General features: G+C 43.9%; 1 protein-coding gene across 2 annotated transcripts in view; it reads left to right on the top strand.

The window, feature by feature from the left end:
* The window catches only part of LOC139449015 (major facilitator superfamily domain-containing protein 12-like), a 30,998-nt gene that overhangs the window by 14,373 nt on the left and 4,399 nt on the right, over positions 1-12,226 (top strand). The window contains exons 4-10 of one of the 2 annotated variants that reach the window (XM_071230520.1): positions 1,219-1,336; positions 2,185-2,409; positions 3,082-3,174; positions 3,605-3,697; positions 6,477-6,650; positions 7,649-7,743; positions 8,483-8,509. In XM_071230520.1, the coding sequence (XP_071086621.1) occupies positions 1,219-1,336; positions 2,185-2,409; positions 3,082-3,174; positions 3,605-3,697; positions 6,477-6,650; positions 7,649-7,743; positions 8,483-8,509 (825 nt within the window). The remainder of the gene's footprint in view (positions 1-1,218; positions 1,337-2,184; positions 2,410-3,081; positions 3,175-3,604; positions 3,698-6,476; positions 6,651-7,648; positions 7,744-8,482; positions 8,510-12,226) is intronic. The other variant, XM_071230589.1, reaches the window with a different exon arrangement.

Here is a 12,226-nt window from a genome sequence, read left to right as displayed (position 1 = left end):
ATAAAATATGTAATAATCAATTTACCGGGGTGTACAAGTATATTCCCCACTTACCACTGTGTGGTAATGAGAACAACACCAGGTGCACAGTCAATTTCAAGGATAAAGGTCACAAAGTTGAAATAAGACCTTGACAATAATGATAATGGCCATATACAATATTTGAAATGCAAAATCACACAAACTAACCTGATAATGAAATCACTTCTGTGTGCATCTCTAACCACCGGTACTTCTGTGTGAATATCTAACCCCTGGTACTTCTGTGTGGATCTCTAACCACTGGTACTTCTGTGTGCATCTCTAACCCCTGGTACTTCTGTGTGCATCTCTAACCCCTGGTACTTCTGTGTGCATCTCTAACCCCTGGTACTTCTGTGTGCATCTCTAACCCCTGGTACTTCTGTGTGCATCTCTAACCCCTGGTACTTCTGTGTGCATCTCTAACCCGTGGTACTTCTGTGTGCATCTCTAACCCCTGGTACTTCTGTGTGCATATCTAACCCCTGGTACTTCTGTGTGCATCTCTAACCCCTGGTACTTCTGTGTGCATATCTAACCCCTGGTACTTCTGTGTGCATCTCTAACCCCTGGTACTTCTGTGTGCATATCTAACCTCTGGTACTTCTGTGTGCATCTCTAACCTCTGGTACTTCTGTGTGCATCTCTAACCCCTGGTACTTCTGTGTGCATCTCTAACCCCTGGTACTCCTGAGTGCATCTCTAACCTCTGGTACTTCTGTGTGCATCTCTAACCCCTGGTACTTCTGTGTGCATCTCTAACCCCTGGTACTTCTGTGTGCATCTCTAACCTCTGGTACTTCTGTGTGCATCTCTAACCCCTGGTACTTCTGTGTGCATCTCTAACCCCTGGTACTTCTGTGTGCATCTCTAACCCCTGGTACTTCTGTGTGCATCTCTAACCCCCAGTACTTCTGTGTGCATCTCTAACCTCTGGTACTTCTGTGTGCATCTCCAACCCCTGGTACTTCTGTGTGCATCTCTAACTTCTGGTACTTCTGTGTGCATCTCTAACCCCTGGTACTCCTGTGTGCATCTCTAACTTCTGGTACTTCTGTGTGCATCTCTAACCCCTGGTACTTCTGTGTGCATCTCTAACCCGTGGTACTTCTGTGTGCATCTCTAACCCCTGGTACTTCTGTGTGCATCTCTAACCCCATGTTAATGAAAGACTCTGGCTCCATTCCTTGTTTCCAGGTATGGCTTCACCGTCTTGTCCAACCTGACTGTTTTCGGCATCGCGTGGCTGCTCCTGGCTCTCGGCTCGGATTCAGACACAAGCAATCTATCCGCAGAGGATGCACCCAAATTTAGGGTAAGGTTCAGAACTTATTACAAATGCAATATTCTAGTGAGTGAGTGAGTGAGTGAGCTGGATTCAATAATTACGCTTTGAACAGTATTCCAATTATATCACAGCGAGACTTGACATGGAAGGAAAACCTGACATGGTGCATGACTCAGACGTTTACCACTTTGGTGAAACTGACAAGTAGGGATATGGTCCTGACAAACCTAGAAACATAATCTGGGTGAACCAGGATTTGAATAGCCTTACAGATGCCCAAGGGACACAACTCTGCACAGCGACTTGCGGCACCTTAGACCACTAGATGCAGGCATATATATATGTCATACATCAACTAGATGGCTCATATTGGTTCTGAATTTCAGTCATTATTTACCAGGTTGCATGTGATCTTCAAGACCATGTTAAGGTTCAAATGCAGATAGTTATAAGGGACTGGTCATTTATTATTGGGGAAGGGTGGGGTGAGATTAAGAAATGAAAAAAGACAGTGAAAGAAGATGGTTGCGACAGTCACAATTATGTTGGGGTGGGGGCAGTTAAAAAAAAAGGACATACAATTATTTTTAAATAATGTGCATATTTCCAGTTGAAAACTAACATTACTAAATCCTTTCATTACAGGCTCCGTAGTGTAGCTTGATGGAGGAGAAAACACCAAATAATGCAGATCTTAGATGTTTACCAGTTTGGTGAAACCCACAACATGATCTTGCAAACCTGGGATTCGAACCTACAAGCATAAGTTTCTTGCACACCTAAGTAGTAGAACTCTGCCAGGAAGAATTGGGAAACTTTCGACCACAGGCTTACCCATGAAACTTGTAATGGTTATCCCTGTTTTGTATTTTCAGAATCTGGTGTTTATTGTGATTGGTATTGGAGTGGTGTTCAGCTTTATTTTCCACATTGGGACCAAGGAAAACCGTGTGAACACAGTAGGCTTGGACCCTGAATTCTCACAAGGCCGAGATGCCCTTGATTCTGGCAGCTCCAAATACTCTGGATCCCTACAGAGGTCGTCAAAATCTAACAAGATGAAGACCACAGATTGGTTGAAAGAACCACAGTTTTTTCAGGTGTGTGTTGAATTTGTTAATGGCAGTGTTCAGTCGAGTAGTAGGATCTAAATTTAGTAACAGAGAAGTTATGTCCATTATCATGCTTTTGACTAAAATGTTTTTTTTTGTGTATTTATTGTAACAACCCATGATGTAGGGGTACCATTACACACAATCAACCAAGACCTTGACCCCTACCACCTGGTCCATAAGGCTGTGTCGTATGAGAAACATAGGTTGTTGAGGACACGTTGAATGGCTTTGAAGGCACTGAGGATAAGGATGAACTAATTTAGTTTGTTAACCGCACTTACTCTCTGTAAGATGTTTCGAGTATGTGAGTGAGTGAGTTAGGTTTGAATCTCCCTTTTAACAGCATTCCAGTTATATCACAGCATGTCAGATTAATGTGGGAAGAAAGCCCCAAGTGATGCAGGGGTATGGTGTTGACAAAACTAGAAACATAATCGGGGGTACCGGGATTCAAACTAATAATACGTTTTTGGCATGATCAAGGGACGCAACTCTGCACAGTGAATTGCCCACGCCTTATACGATGTGGCCACCCATGCACAAGCAAGGTTTCTTGATTAGCAGAAGTAATTAACTTGATCATATTTAGAGTGTATGGAAATATGTGGAAGGTTCTTCAAGTGATGGTTTTGTTCATATTGATGTATTGTTTTTCAGGTTGGGGTGTTATACATGTGTACCAGACTGTATGTGAACCTGTCACAGGTCTATCTACCTATGTATCTAGTGGAGACACTGCAGCTCAACAAGGTATGTTGGTTGTATACATGTGTACCAGACTGTATGTGAACCTGTCACAGGTCTATCTACCTATGTATCTAGTGGAGACACTGCCTTTAGACAAGGTATGTTGGTTGCATACATGGGTACCAGATAGTATGTGAACCTGTCACAGGTCTCTTCACCTATATATGTATGTAGTGGAGACACTGCCTTTAGACAAGGTATGTTGGTTGCATACATGTGTACCAGAGAGTATGTGAACCTGTCACAGGTCTCTCTACCACTCCAGTACATAATCAGGACTGCGAGAATTTTGTTTCTGCCTAAATTTATGATACAGTGATAGATGAATGCTTTTCCGTCTTCACACATTTGCAACATGTTCTGCTTTATGTACAAATCATTCTTGTATGTTTAGACATTGATGGATATTTGATATTTGTTTACCTTTCTTCAGACCAACATTGCCATTGTGCCTCTGATCGTGTATGTGTGTGGGTTCTTCACGTCCCTCGTCATGAAGCCAGTCAACAAGCTGTTGGGGAGGAAGGTGAGTGCGGGCACAGCATACAGGATTAACACATGGGCTGTTGGGGAGGAAGGTGAGTGCGGGCACAGCATACAGGATTAACACGTTGGCTGTTCGGGAGGAAGGTGAGTGCGGGCACAGCATACAGGATTAACACGTGGGCTGTTCGGGAGGAAGGTGAGTGCGGGCACAGCATACAGGATTAACACGTTGGCTGTTCGGGAGGAAGGTGAGTGCGGGCACAGCATACAGGATTAACACGTGGGCTGTTCGGGAGGAAGGTGAGTGCGGGCACAGGATACAGGATTAACACGTGGGCTTGGATTGGTTTACTCCAGGAAATATAAATTGGAACAAAAATAATCCGAAAAGCACCAAATATTTTATTCCACCTTATGCAAACTTGTGTTCACCACAACATAATTGTGCATGCAGTAGGTTAAAATGAAAGACAATAGGTAAGAATAGGTAAAACTGCAAGACAATAGGTTAGAATAGGTGAAACTGCAAGACAATAGGTTACAATAGGTGAAACTGTAAGACAATAGGTTACAATAGGTGAAACAGCAAGACAATAGGTTACAATAGGTGAAACTGTAAGACAATAGGTTAAATAGGTGAAACTGCCAGACAATAGGTAACAAAAGGTTAAACAACAAGACAATAGGTTACAATAGGTTAAACTGTAAGACAATAGGCTATAACAGGTGAAACTGTAAGACAATAGGTTGCAATAGGTGAAACTGTAAGACAATAGGTTACAATAGGTGAAACTGCAAGACAATAGGTTACAAAAGGTTAAACAGCAAGACGATAGGCTATAACAGGTGAAACTGTAAGACAATAGGTTGCAATAGGTGAAACTGTAAGACAATAGGTTACAATAGGTGAAACTGCAAGACAATAGGTTACAAAAGGTTAAACAGCAAGACGATAGGCTATAACAGGTGAAACTGTAAGACAATAGGTTGCAATAGGTGAAACTGCAAGACAATAGGTTACAATAGGTTAAACTGCGTGACAATAGGTTGCAATAGGTGAAACAGCAAGACAAAAGGTGAAACAGCAAGGCAGTAGGTTGCAATAGGTGAAACAGCAAGACAATAGGTTACAATAGGTTAAAAAGCAAGACAATAGGTTACCATAGGTGAAACTGCAAGACAATAGGTTGCAATAGGTGAAACAGCAAGGCAATAGGTTACAATAGGTTAAAAAGCAAGACAATAGGTTACCATAGGTGAAACTGCAAGACAATAGGTTACAATAGGTGCAACTGCAAGACAATAGGTTACAATAGGTGAAACAGCAAGACAATAGGTTACAAAAGGTAAAACTGCAAGACAATAGGTTACAAAAGGTGAAACAGCAAGGCAGTAGGTTGCAATAGGTGAAACAGCAAGACAATAGGTTACAATACGTTAAAAAGCAAGACAATAGGTTGCAATAGGTGAAACAGCAAGACAATAGGTTACAATAGGTGAAACTGCAAGGCAATAGGTTACAAAAGGTAAAACTGCAAGACAATAGGTTACAATAGGTGAAACTGCAAGACAATAGGTTACAATAGGTGAAACAGCAAGACAATAGGTTACAATAGGTGAAACAGCAAGACAATAGGTTACAATAGGTGCAACTGCAAGACAATAGGTTACAATAGGTGCAACTGCAAGACAATAGGTTACAATAGGTGAAACTGCAAGGCAATAGGTTACAAAAGGTGAAACTGCAAGACAATAGGTTGCAATAGGTGAAACAGCAAGACAAAAGGTGAAACAACAAGGCAGTAGGTTGCAATAGGTGAAACAGCAAGACAATAGGTTACAATAGGTGAAACTGCAAGACAATAGGTGACAATAGGTGAAACAGCAAGACAATAGGTTACAATAGATGAAACTGCAAGACAATAGGTTACAATAGGTGAAACAGCAAGGCAGTAGGTTACAATAGGTGAAACAGCAAGACAATAGGTTACAATAGGTGAAACAGCAAGACAATAGGTTACAATAGGTGCAACTGCAAGACAATAGGTTACAAAAGGTGAAACTGCAAGACAATAGGTTCCAAAAGGTAAAACTGCAAGACAATAGGTTACAATAGGTGAAACTGCAAGACAAAGGTTACAATAGGTGAAACAGCAAGACAAAAGGTGAAACTGCAAGACAATAGGTTACAATAGGTGAAACTGCAAGACAATAGGTTACAATAGGTGCAACTGCAAGACAATAGGTTACAATAGGTGAAACTGCAAGACAATAGGTTACAATAGGTGAAACAGCAAGACAATAGGTTACAATAGGTGCAACTGCAAGACAATAGGTTACAATAGGTGAAACTGCAAGACAATAGGTTATGTGTATATTAAAGCATGTCTGAAGGTTTTTATAATGTCTGAAACCCACATCCACAGGAAAAACCTGAGAGGAAGTGTTTTATCTAACTTATGAAACGAAAAAGATACTTAAGACAGTCTAAAGCAATGTCCGCAACATACGCTTGCAGTCGGAAAGGGCACGTTAAATTTCCAATATAAGTAAGTAAGTAACGCCCGCAAAATATATCCAGCCAGATTGTTCCCTTGCTGGGTTTGATGCTGACGAACCTAGCAACATAATCTGGGTGAACTGGGATTTGTACCCAGGATCACAGGTTGCTGGCTTGATTATAGGATGAAACTCCATCAAATTGTGCTGCCTTAGACTGCTGGGTTACCCATGTTATCTAGTGGCTTCTGCTCTGACCTTCATTGTCTTGTAGTGACTGTTGTTATGCCATAAAGTGACTTCATCCCTTTTCTGTGCAGGTGACTTACATCATCGGGGTCGTGTTTGCTGTGGGGTCATGTGTGTGGATCCACTTCATCACCAGCTCCAGCACCATGCAGGTGTTTGGAGCCGCTGTCCTCATGGGAATTGGAGGCACAACCATGCTGATTACCTCCCTTGCAATGACCGCTGACCTCATTGGAGACAACACTGTAAGATTTACCAACACTTGCTTTAAGCAGAGATTTCAGATTTCTTATGTTATGGAAAGGGTTTCTTGCTTTTCATTTAACTTGTAATATATAAAATAATCATACATTGACATTTTTCTATAGTATTGGTTGAATTAATTATTGATTAAAATATTAATTGAAATATAACTGAGACACTTGAAGTATCATAACTTGACTTCTGGTTTCCCGTTGAGAATCATGCATATATCAAAGGATTCATTAAAGTCATACAGAAAGAATTCAGTGGGTCAAAGGTCAACTGACCTAGCTAAGATTGCGGAACTCGGTGAATACCGGTGAATGGATTTGAACGAAAATATTTTGAAGGAAAGCCATTGTTAGATGCAGGTCAAGTTCAAGGTCATTGGTCAATATTGGGGTGGTCAAAAATGATTACTTGATAGGTGTTTGTGCCACAGGAAGAATGTAAAGATCTGTAAAACCGGTTCATTTGTTTATCCAGCTATGTTTGGTAGCCCGATCACTTAATTTTGCTTCCTTATACAGTTAGTTATGTGACACACATTTCAAGATCATGACAGCGATATATGTCTAGGATTTATGCAGACTTCACTGAAGTAGAGTTTGTGTGTGTGATACCTGCATTAGGCCAGTAAATAGAGATCTGTAAAGAAAAATAGGTACAGAAGCTGAAAAAGCTATATGGGGTAATTTGCATAGTGATGTTATTCTTTCAGGATTTTGAAATGTTTCATGCATATTTGTCCGAAACCAACTCAAAATCAATTAGGTCATGGCGATTTATTGGGGTATTTTATACAGATATTCAGCCGATCCTGAACACTGGGCTTTATAAATAGTTGTTTTGCTGTTTGTCCTGCAGCATGTTTACAAACACGTCGTATTGACGTGAGAGTATTGTAACAACTGACTGGTATCATGGGTAAAGTTCTATGTCGAACAATCTCCAGAACGATTTGGGTAAAGTAATAGCTGTGATGTTGTCATGTTTACAGGAGAGTGGAGCGTTCGTGTATGGTGCTATGAGTTTTACTGACAAGTTGTCCAATGGGGTTGCCGTGGAGATTATACAGCTGTTGCATCCTTGTGTGTAAGTACTTCATAAAGGATTACAGCATGTACACACTTATACAATGTATGTAGATTGTGGTGACCCTGTTTCTGTTTTGCTCTCCTTTTTTGAAGAGTGTGGCCTTGATATATTGTAATGTAAAGCCTACAGACTTTAGCTCACTGGGGAAATGTCCATGTAAGTTTGTCTCCTGGGTTTATGTGTGTACATCCACGGGTGTGGTAGCACTCATCTTCTCAACTGTTTTAAGTCTCCTGTTCACGCAGCATGCTATACAAATCACTGGTAATTTTTTTTTAAAAAATTCAAAACAGTGAATTTTAGTTAAAAACACAAATTTCATGACCTCTTACACTCCCTAATAAATGGACATTCATTGTGAGAAGATGTAGACAAGATACATTTTTACATCAAGGCTGGATTTTATATTCAAAGACCTTGACAATTATGAACATACCATTGGGTCATGTGATAAAGCTTGTGGGGGGATTCTGGGTGAGAACTGGTCCCCAGCAACCTATGCTGGTTCTAAGAGGCAACTTCTGGATTACGTGGGCAGGTTCAGTGACTTTGCTGGAAGAGCTCACTGTACTTTCACGATGTGCAGCATTGATAATGATAGCAACCACTGGATTGTCTGGTCCATACTTGTTTATTTATAGACCATCAACATATAGCTGGAATATCGCTGAGTGTGGCATCAAACAAACAAACAAACAAACAAACATAATGATGAAGTTGTCTTTGCCTTCTTTAGTTTCCATGCACCATGTATGCTAAAATTGTAAGTATGTCTCTGGATGGTGGCAAGTCTTTGTATAGTATGCGGAATGGTACTCTATATCATAGGACTGTTGCCTGTACAAGCACCTTGCTATCTTTCCCTGCTTCACATTCATGAAACTCTTATTCTCCTATTTGAATAGCCTGTTTTAACTCTCTATCATTCGAAAACAGTTAAATGATTTAGGGTACTGTACAGGATTACCTATAGAATTCCTGAAAGTAGAAATGTTAAAAGTATTTTGAAGTGGGTGTGCGCACCATCACATCGATGGATCTGCCGCATATTACCATGCAAAGGTGTGTCTCTGCATCTGGCCTCAATTGATGGCAGGCATCAAGAGAGAAGTACCCACATTGAACGTCATGTCAGTGCTGCTGGCTTTGCACTGCTTCAACAAGTGTTTTGTTAGCATTGAATTCAGAAATATACTGGTTACAAACAATATTCGGGGCGGTCTGGTAGCCTAGTGGTTAAAGCGTTTGCTTGTCACGCCGAAGACCCGGGTTCGAATACTGCTAAAAGCGGCGTTAAACCATACTTACTCACTTACAAACAATATTCAAGAAAAAGATATGGAGTTGAAATATTTTCCATCAGAATACCTGCAAAAGTAAGATGTATGCCGTGCCTTCCTATCTCCCACCATCAGAAACTTCGTCTTATTGATGAGATCACTCCGATACAGCTATGTTTTCTTTAATGAACTTATGGAGATGATTATTCCATATATGATACATGTTCAGCTCAAATATAATAAAAATCTTTGGGGAAACTTTTGTCTATCACTTTGAATGCTGTACATCGCCGTGAATAGCTGGAAAATTGCTGATGCGGCGTAAAACAATATTCATTCATTCATCCATTCATTGAATGCTGTACTAATGGTTTGCTCTGTTGTCTGGCCACTTGAATATTCATCCGTCTTCTGCATTGGTTCTTGTCAAAGCTTTCTCTTTTCTCTTGCTTTCTGCTTATTATCACAATCAGGTATTGGTTTCTTCTTTTAATCGCAATCAAATTTTATCTCAATTTATATAGAAAAACCTAGAGTTCCCCAAACAATGATTTAGGGTAACACTTCCCTCACACATATTGCTTGTTTGCCCCATTGGGTAGGAAGGCTAGGTATTGTGGGGTGAGGTGGTGAAGTGATTAGGGTGAGATGGGGCAGTGACTGGGGTGAGGTGGTGCAATGATGGGGTGAGATGGGGCAGTGACGGGGGTGAGATGGGGCAGTGATAGGGTGCGGTGGTGTAGTGATTGGGGTGAGGTGGTACAGTGATGGGGTGAGATTGGGCAGTGATTGGGTGAGATGGGGCAGTGATGGGGTGAGGTGGTATAGTGATTGGGATGAGGTGGTGCAGTGATGGGGTGAGATGGGGCAGTGATGGGGTGAGGTGGTGTAGTTATTTGGGTGAGGTGGTGCAGTGATGGGTGAGATGGGGCAGTGATGGGGTGAGATTGGGCAGTGATGGGGTGAGATGGGGCAGTGATAGGGTGAGGTGGTGTAGTGATAGGGGTGAGATGGTACAGTGATGGGGTGAGATGGGGTGAGGTGGTATAGTGATTGGAATGAGATGGGGCAGTGATGGGGTGAGATGGGGCAGTGATGGGGTGAGGTGGTGTAGTGATTTGGGTGAAGTAGGGCAGTGACTGGGGTGAGGTGGGGTAGTGACTCTGATGAGGTGAGGCAGTGATGGGGTGAGGTGGTGCAGTGATGGGGTGAGATAGGGTGAGATGGGGTGAGGTGGTGCAGTGATGGGGTGAGATTGGGCAGTGATGGGGTGAGATGGGTTAGTGATGGGGTGAGGTGGTATAGTGATTGGGATGAGATGGGGTGAGGTGGTGTAGTGATTTGGGTGAAGTAGGGCAGTGACTGGGGTGAGGTGGGGTAGTGACTCTGATGAGGTGAGGCAGTGATGGGGCAGTAATTGGGTGAGGTGGTGCAGTGATTGGGTGAGATAGGGTGAGATGGGGCAGTGATGGGGTGAGGTGGTATAGTGATGGGGTGAGATTGGGCAGTGATGGGGTGAGATGGGGCAGTGATGGGGTGAGGTGGTATAGTGATTGGGATGAGATGGGGCAGTGATGGGGTGAGATGGGGCAGTGATGGGGTGAGGTGGTGTAGTGATTTGGGTGAAGTAGGGCAGTGACTGGGGTGAGATGGGGTAGTGACTCTAATGAGGTGAGGCAGTGATGGTGTGAGATGGGGCAGTGATGGGGTGAGGTGCTGCAGTGATGGGGTGAGGTGGTGCAGTGATGGGGTGAGATTGGGCAGTGATGGGGTGAGATGGGGCAGTGATGGGGTGAGGTGGTATAGTGATTGGGATGAGATGGGGCAGTTATGGGGTGAGATGGGGCAGTGATGGGGTGTGATGGGGTGAGGTGGTATAGTGATTGGGATGAGATGGGGTGAGGTGGTGTAGTGATTTGGGTGAAGTAGGGCAGTGACTGGGGTGAGGTGGGGTAGTGACTCTGATGAGGTGAGGCAGTGATGGGGCAGTGATTGGGTGAGGGGGTGCAGTGATTGGGTGAGATAGGGTGAGATGGGGCAGTGATGGGGTGAGATTTGGCAGTGATGGGGTGAGATGGGGCAGTGATGGGGTGAGGTGGTATAGTGATTGGGATGAGATGGGGCAGTGATGGGGTGAGATGGTGTAGTGATTTGGGTGAAGTAGGGCAGTGACCTGGGTGAGATGGGGTAGTGACTCTGATGAGGTGAGGCAGTGATGGTGTGAGATGGGGCAGTGATGGGGTGAGGTGCTGCAGTGATGGGGTGAGGTGGTGCAGTGATGGGGTGAGATAGGGTGAGATGGGGCAGTGATGGGGTGAGGTGGTGCAGTGATGGGGTGAGATGGGGCAGTGATGGGGTGAGGTGGTGCAGTGACGGGGTGAGATAGGGTGAGATGGGGCAGTGATGGGGTGAGGTTGTGCAGTGATGAAGTGAGATGGGGCAGTTATGGGGTGAGATGGGGCAGTGATGGGGTGAGGTGGTGCAGTTATGGGGTGAGATGGGGCAGTGATAGGGTGCGGTGGTGTAGTGATAGGGTGAGGTAGTGCAGTGATAGGGTGAGGTGGTGTAGTGTCTGGGGTGAGATGGGGCAGTGATAGGGTGAGGTTTTGTAGTGACTGGGGTGAGGTGGTGCAGTGATAGGATGAGGTGGTGTAGTGACTGGGGTGAAGTGGTGTAGTGATGGGTGAGGTAAGGCAGTGATGGGGTGAGGTGGGGCAGTTGTTGGGGTGAGGTGGGGCAATGACTTGGGTGAGGTGGTGTAGTGATTGGGGTGAGGTGTGGTAGTTGTTGGGGTGAGGTGGGGCAGTGACCTGGGTGAGGTGATGTAGTGATTGGGGTGAGGTTGGGTAGTGACTATGATAAGGTGGTGAAGTGATGGGGTGGGGTGGTGTAGTGATTAGAGTTTTGGTGAGGTAGTTGTTTGGATGAGGTAGGGCAGTGACTTGGGTGAGGTGATGTAGTGTCTAGGGTGAGGTGGGGCAGTGACTGGGGTGAGGTGAAGCAGTGTCTGGGGTGAGGTGGTGCAGTGATGGGGTGAGGTGTAGTAGTGATTTGGGTGAGGTGAGGCAGTGATTGGGGTGAGGTGAGGCAGTGTCTGGGGTGAGGTGGGGCAGTGACTGGGGTGAGGTGAAGCAGTGTCTGGGGTGAGGTGGGGCAGTGATTGGGGTGAGGTGGGGCAGTGACTGGCAGGGAACGAATGT

The sequence above is a fragment of the Haliotis cracherodii genome, unplaced genomic scaffold, assembly GCF_022045235.1.
Source record: "Haliotis cracherodii isolate W230 unplaced genomic scaffold, xgHalCrac1.p SCAF_1, whole genome shotgun sequence".
NCBI lineage: Eukaryota > Metazoa > Mollusca > Gastropoda > Lepetellida > Haliotidae > Haliotis > Haliotis cracherodii.
Note: the sequence above shows the minus strand (reverse complement) of the source record. Positions and strands in the feature narration are given on the sequence as shown.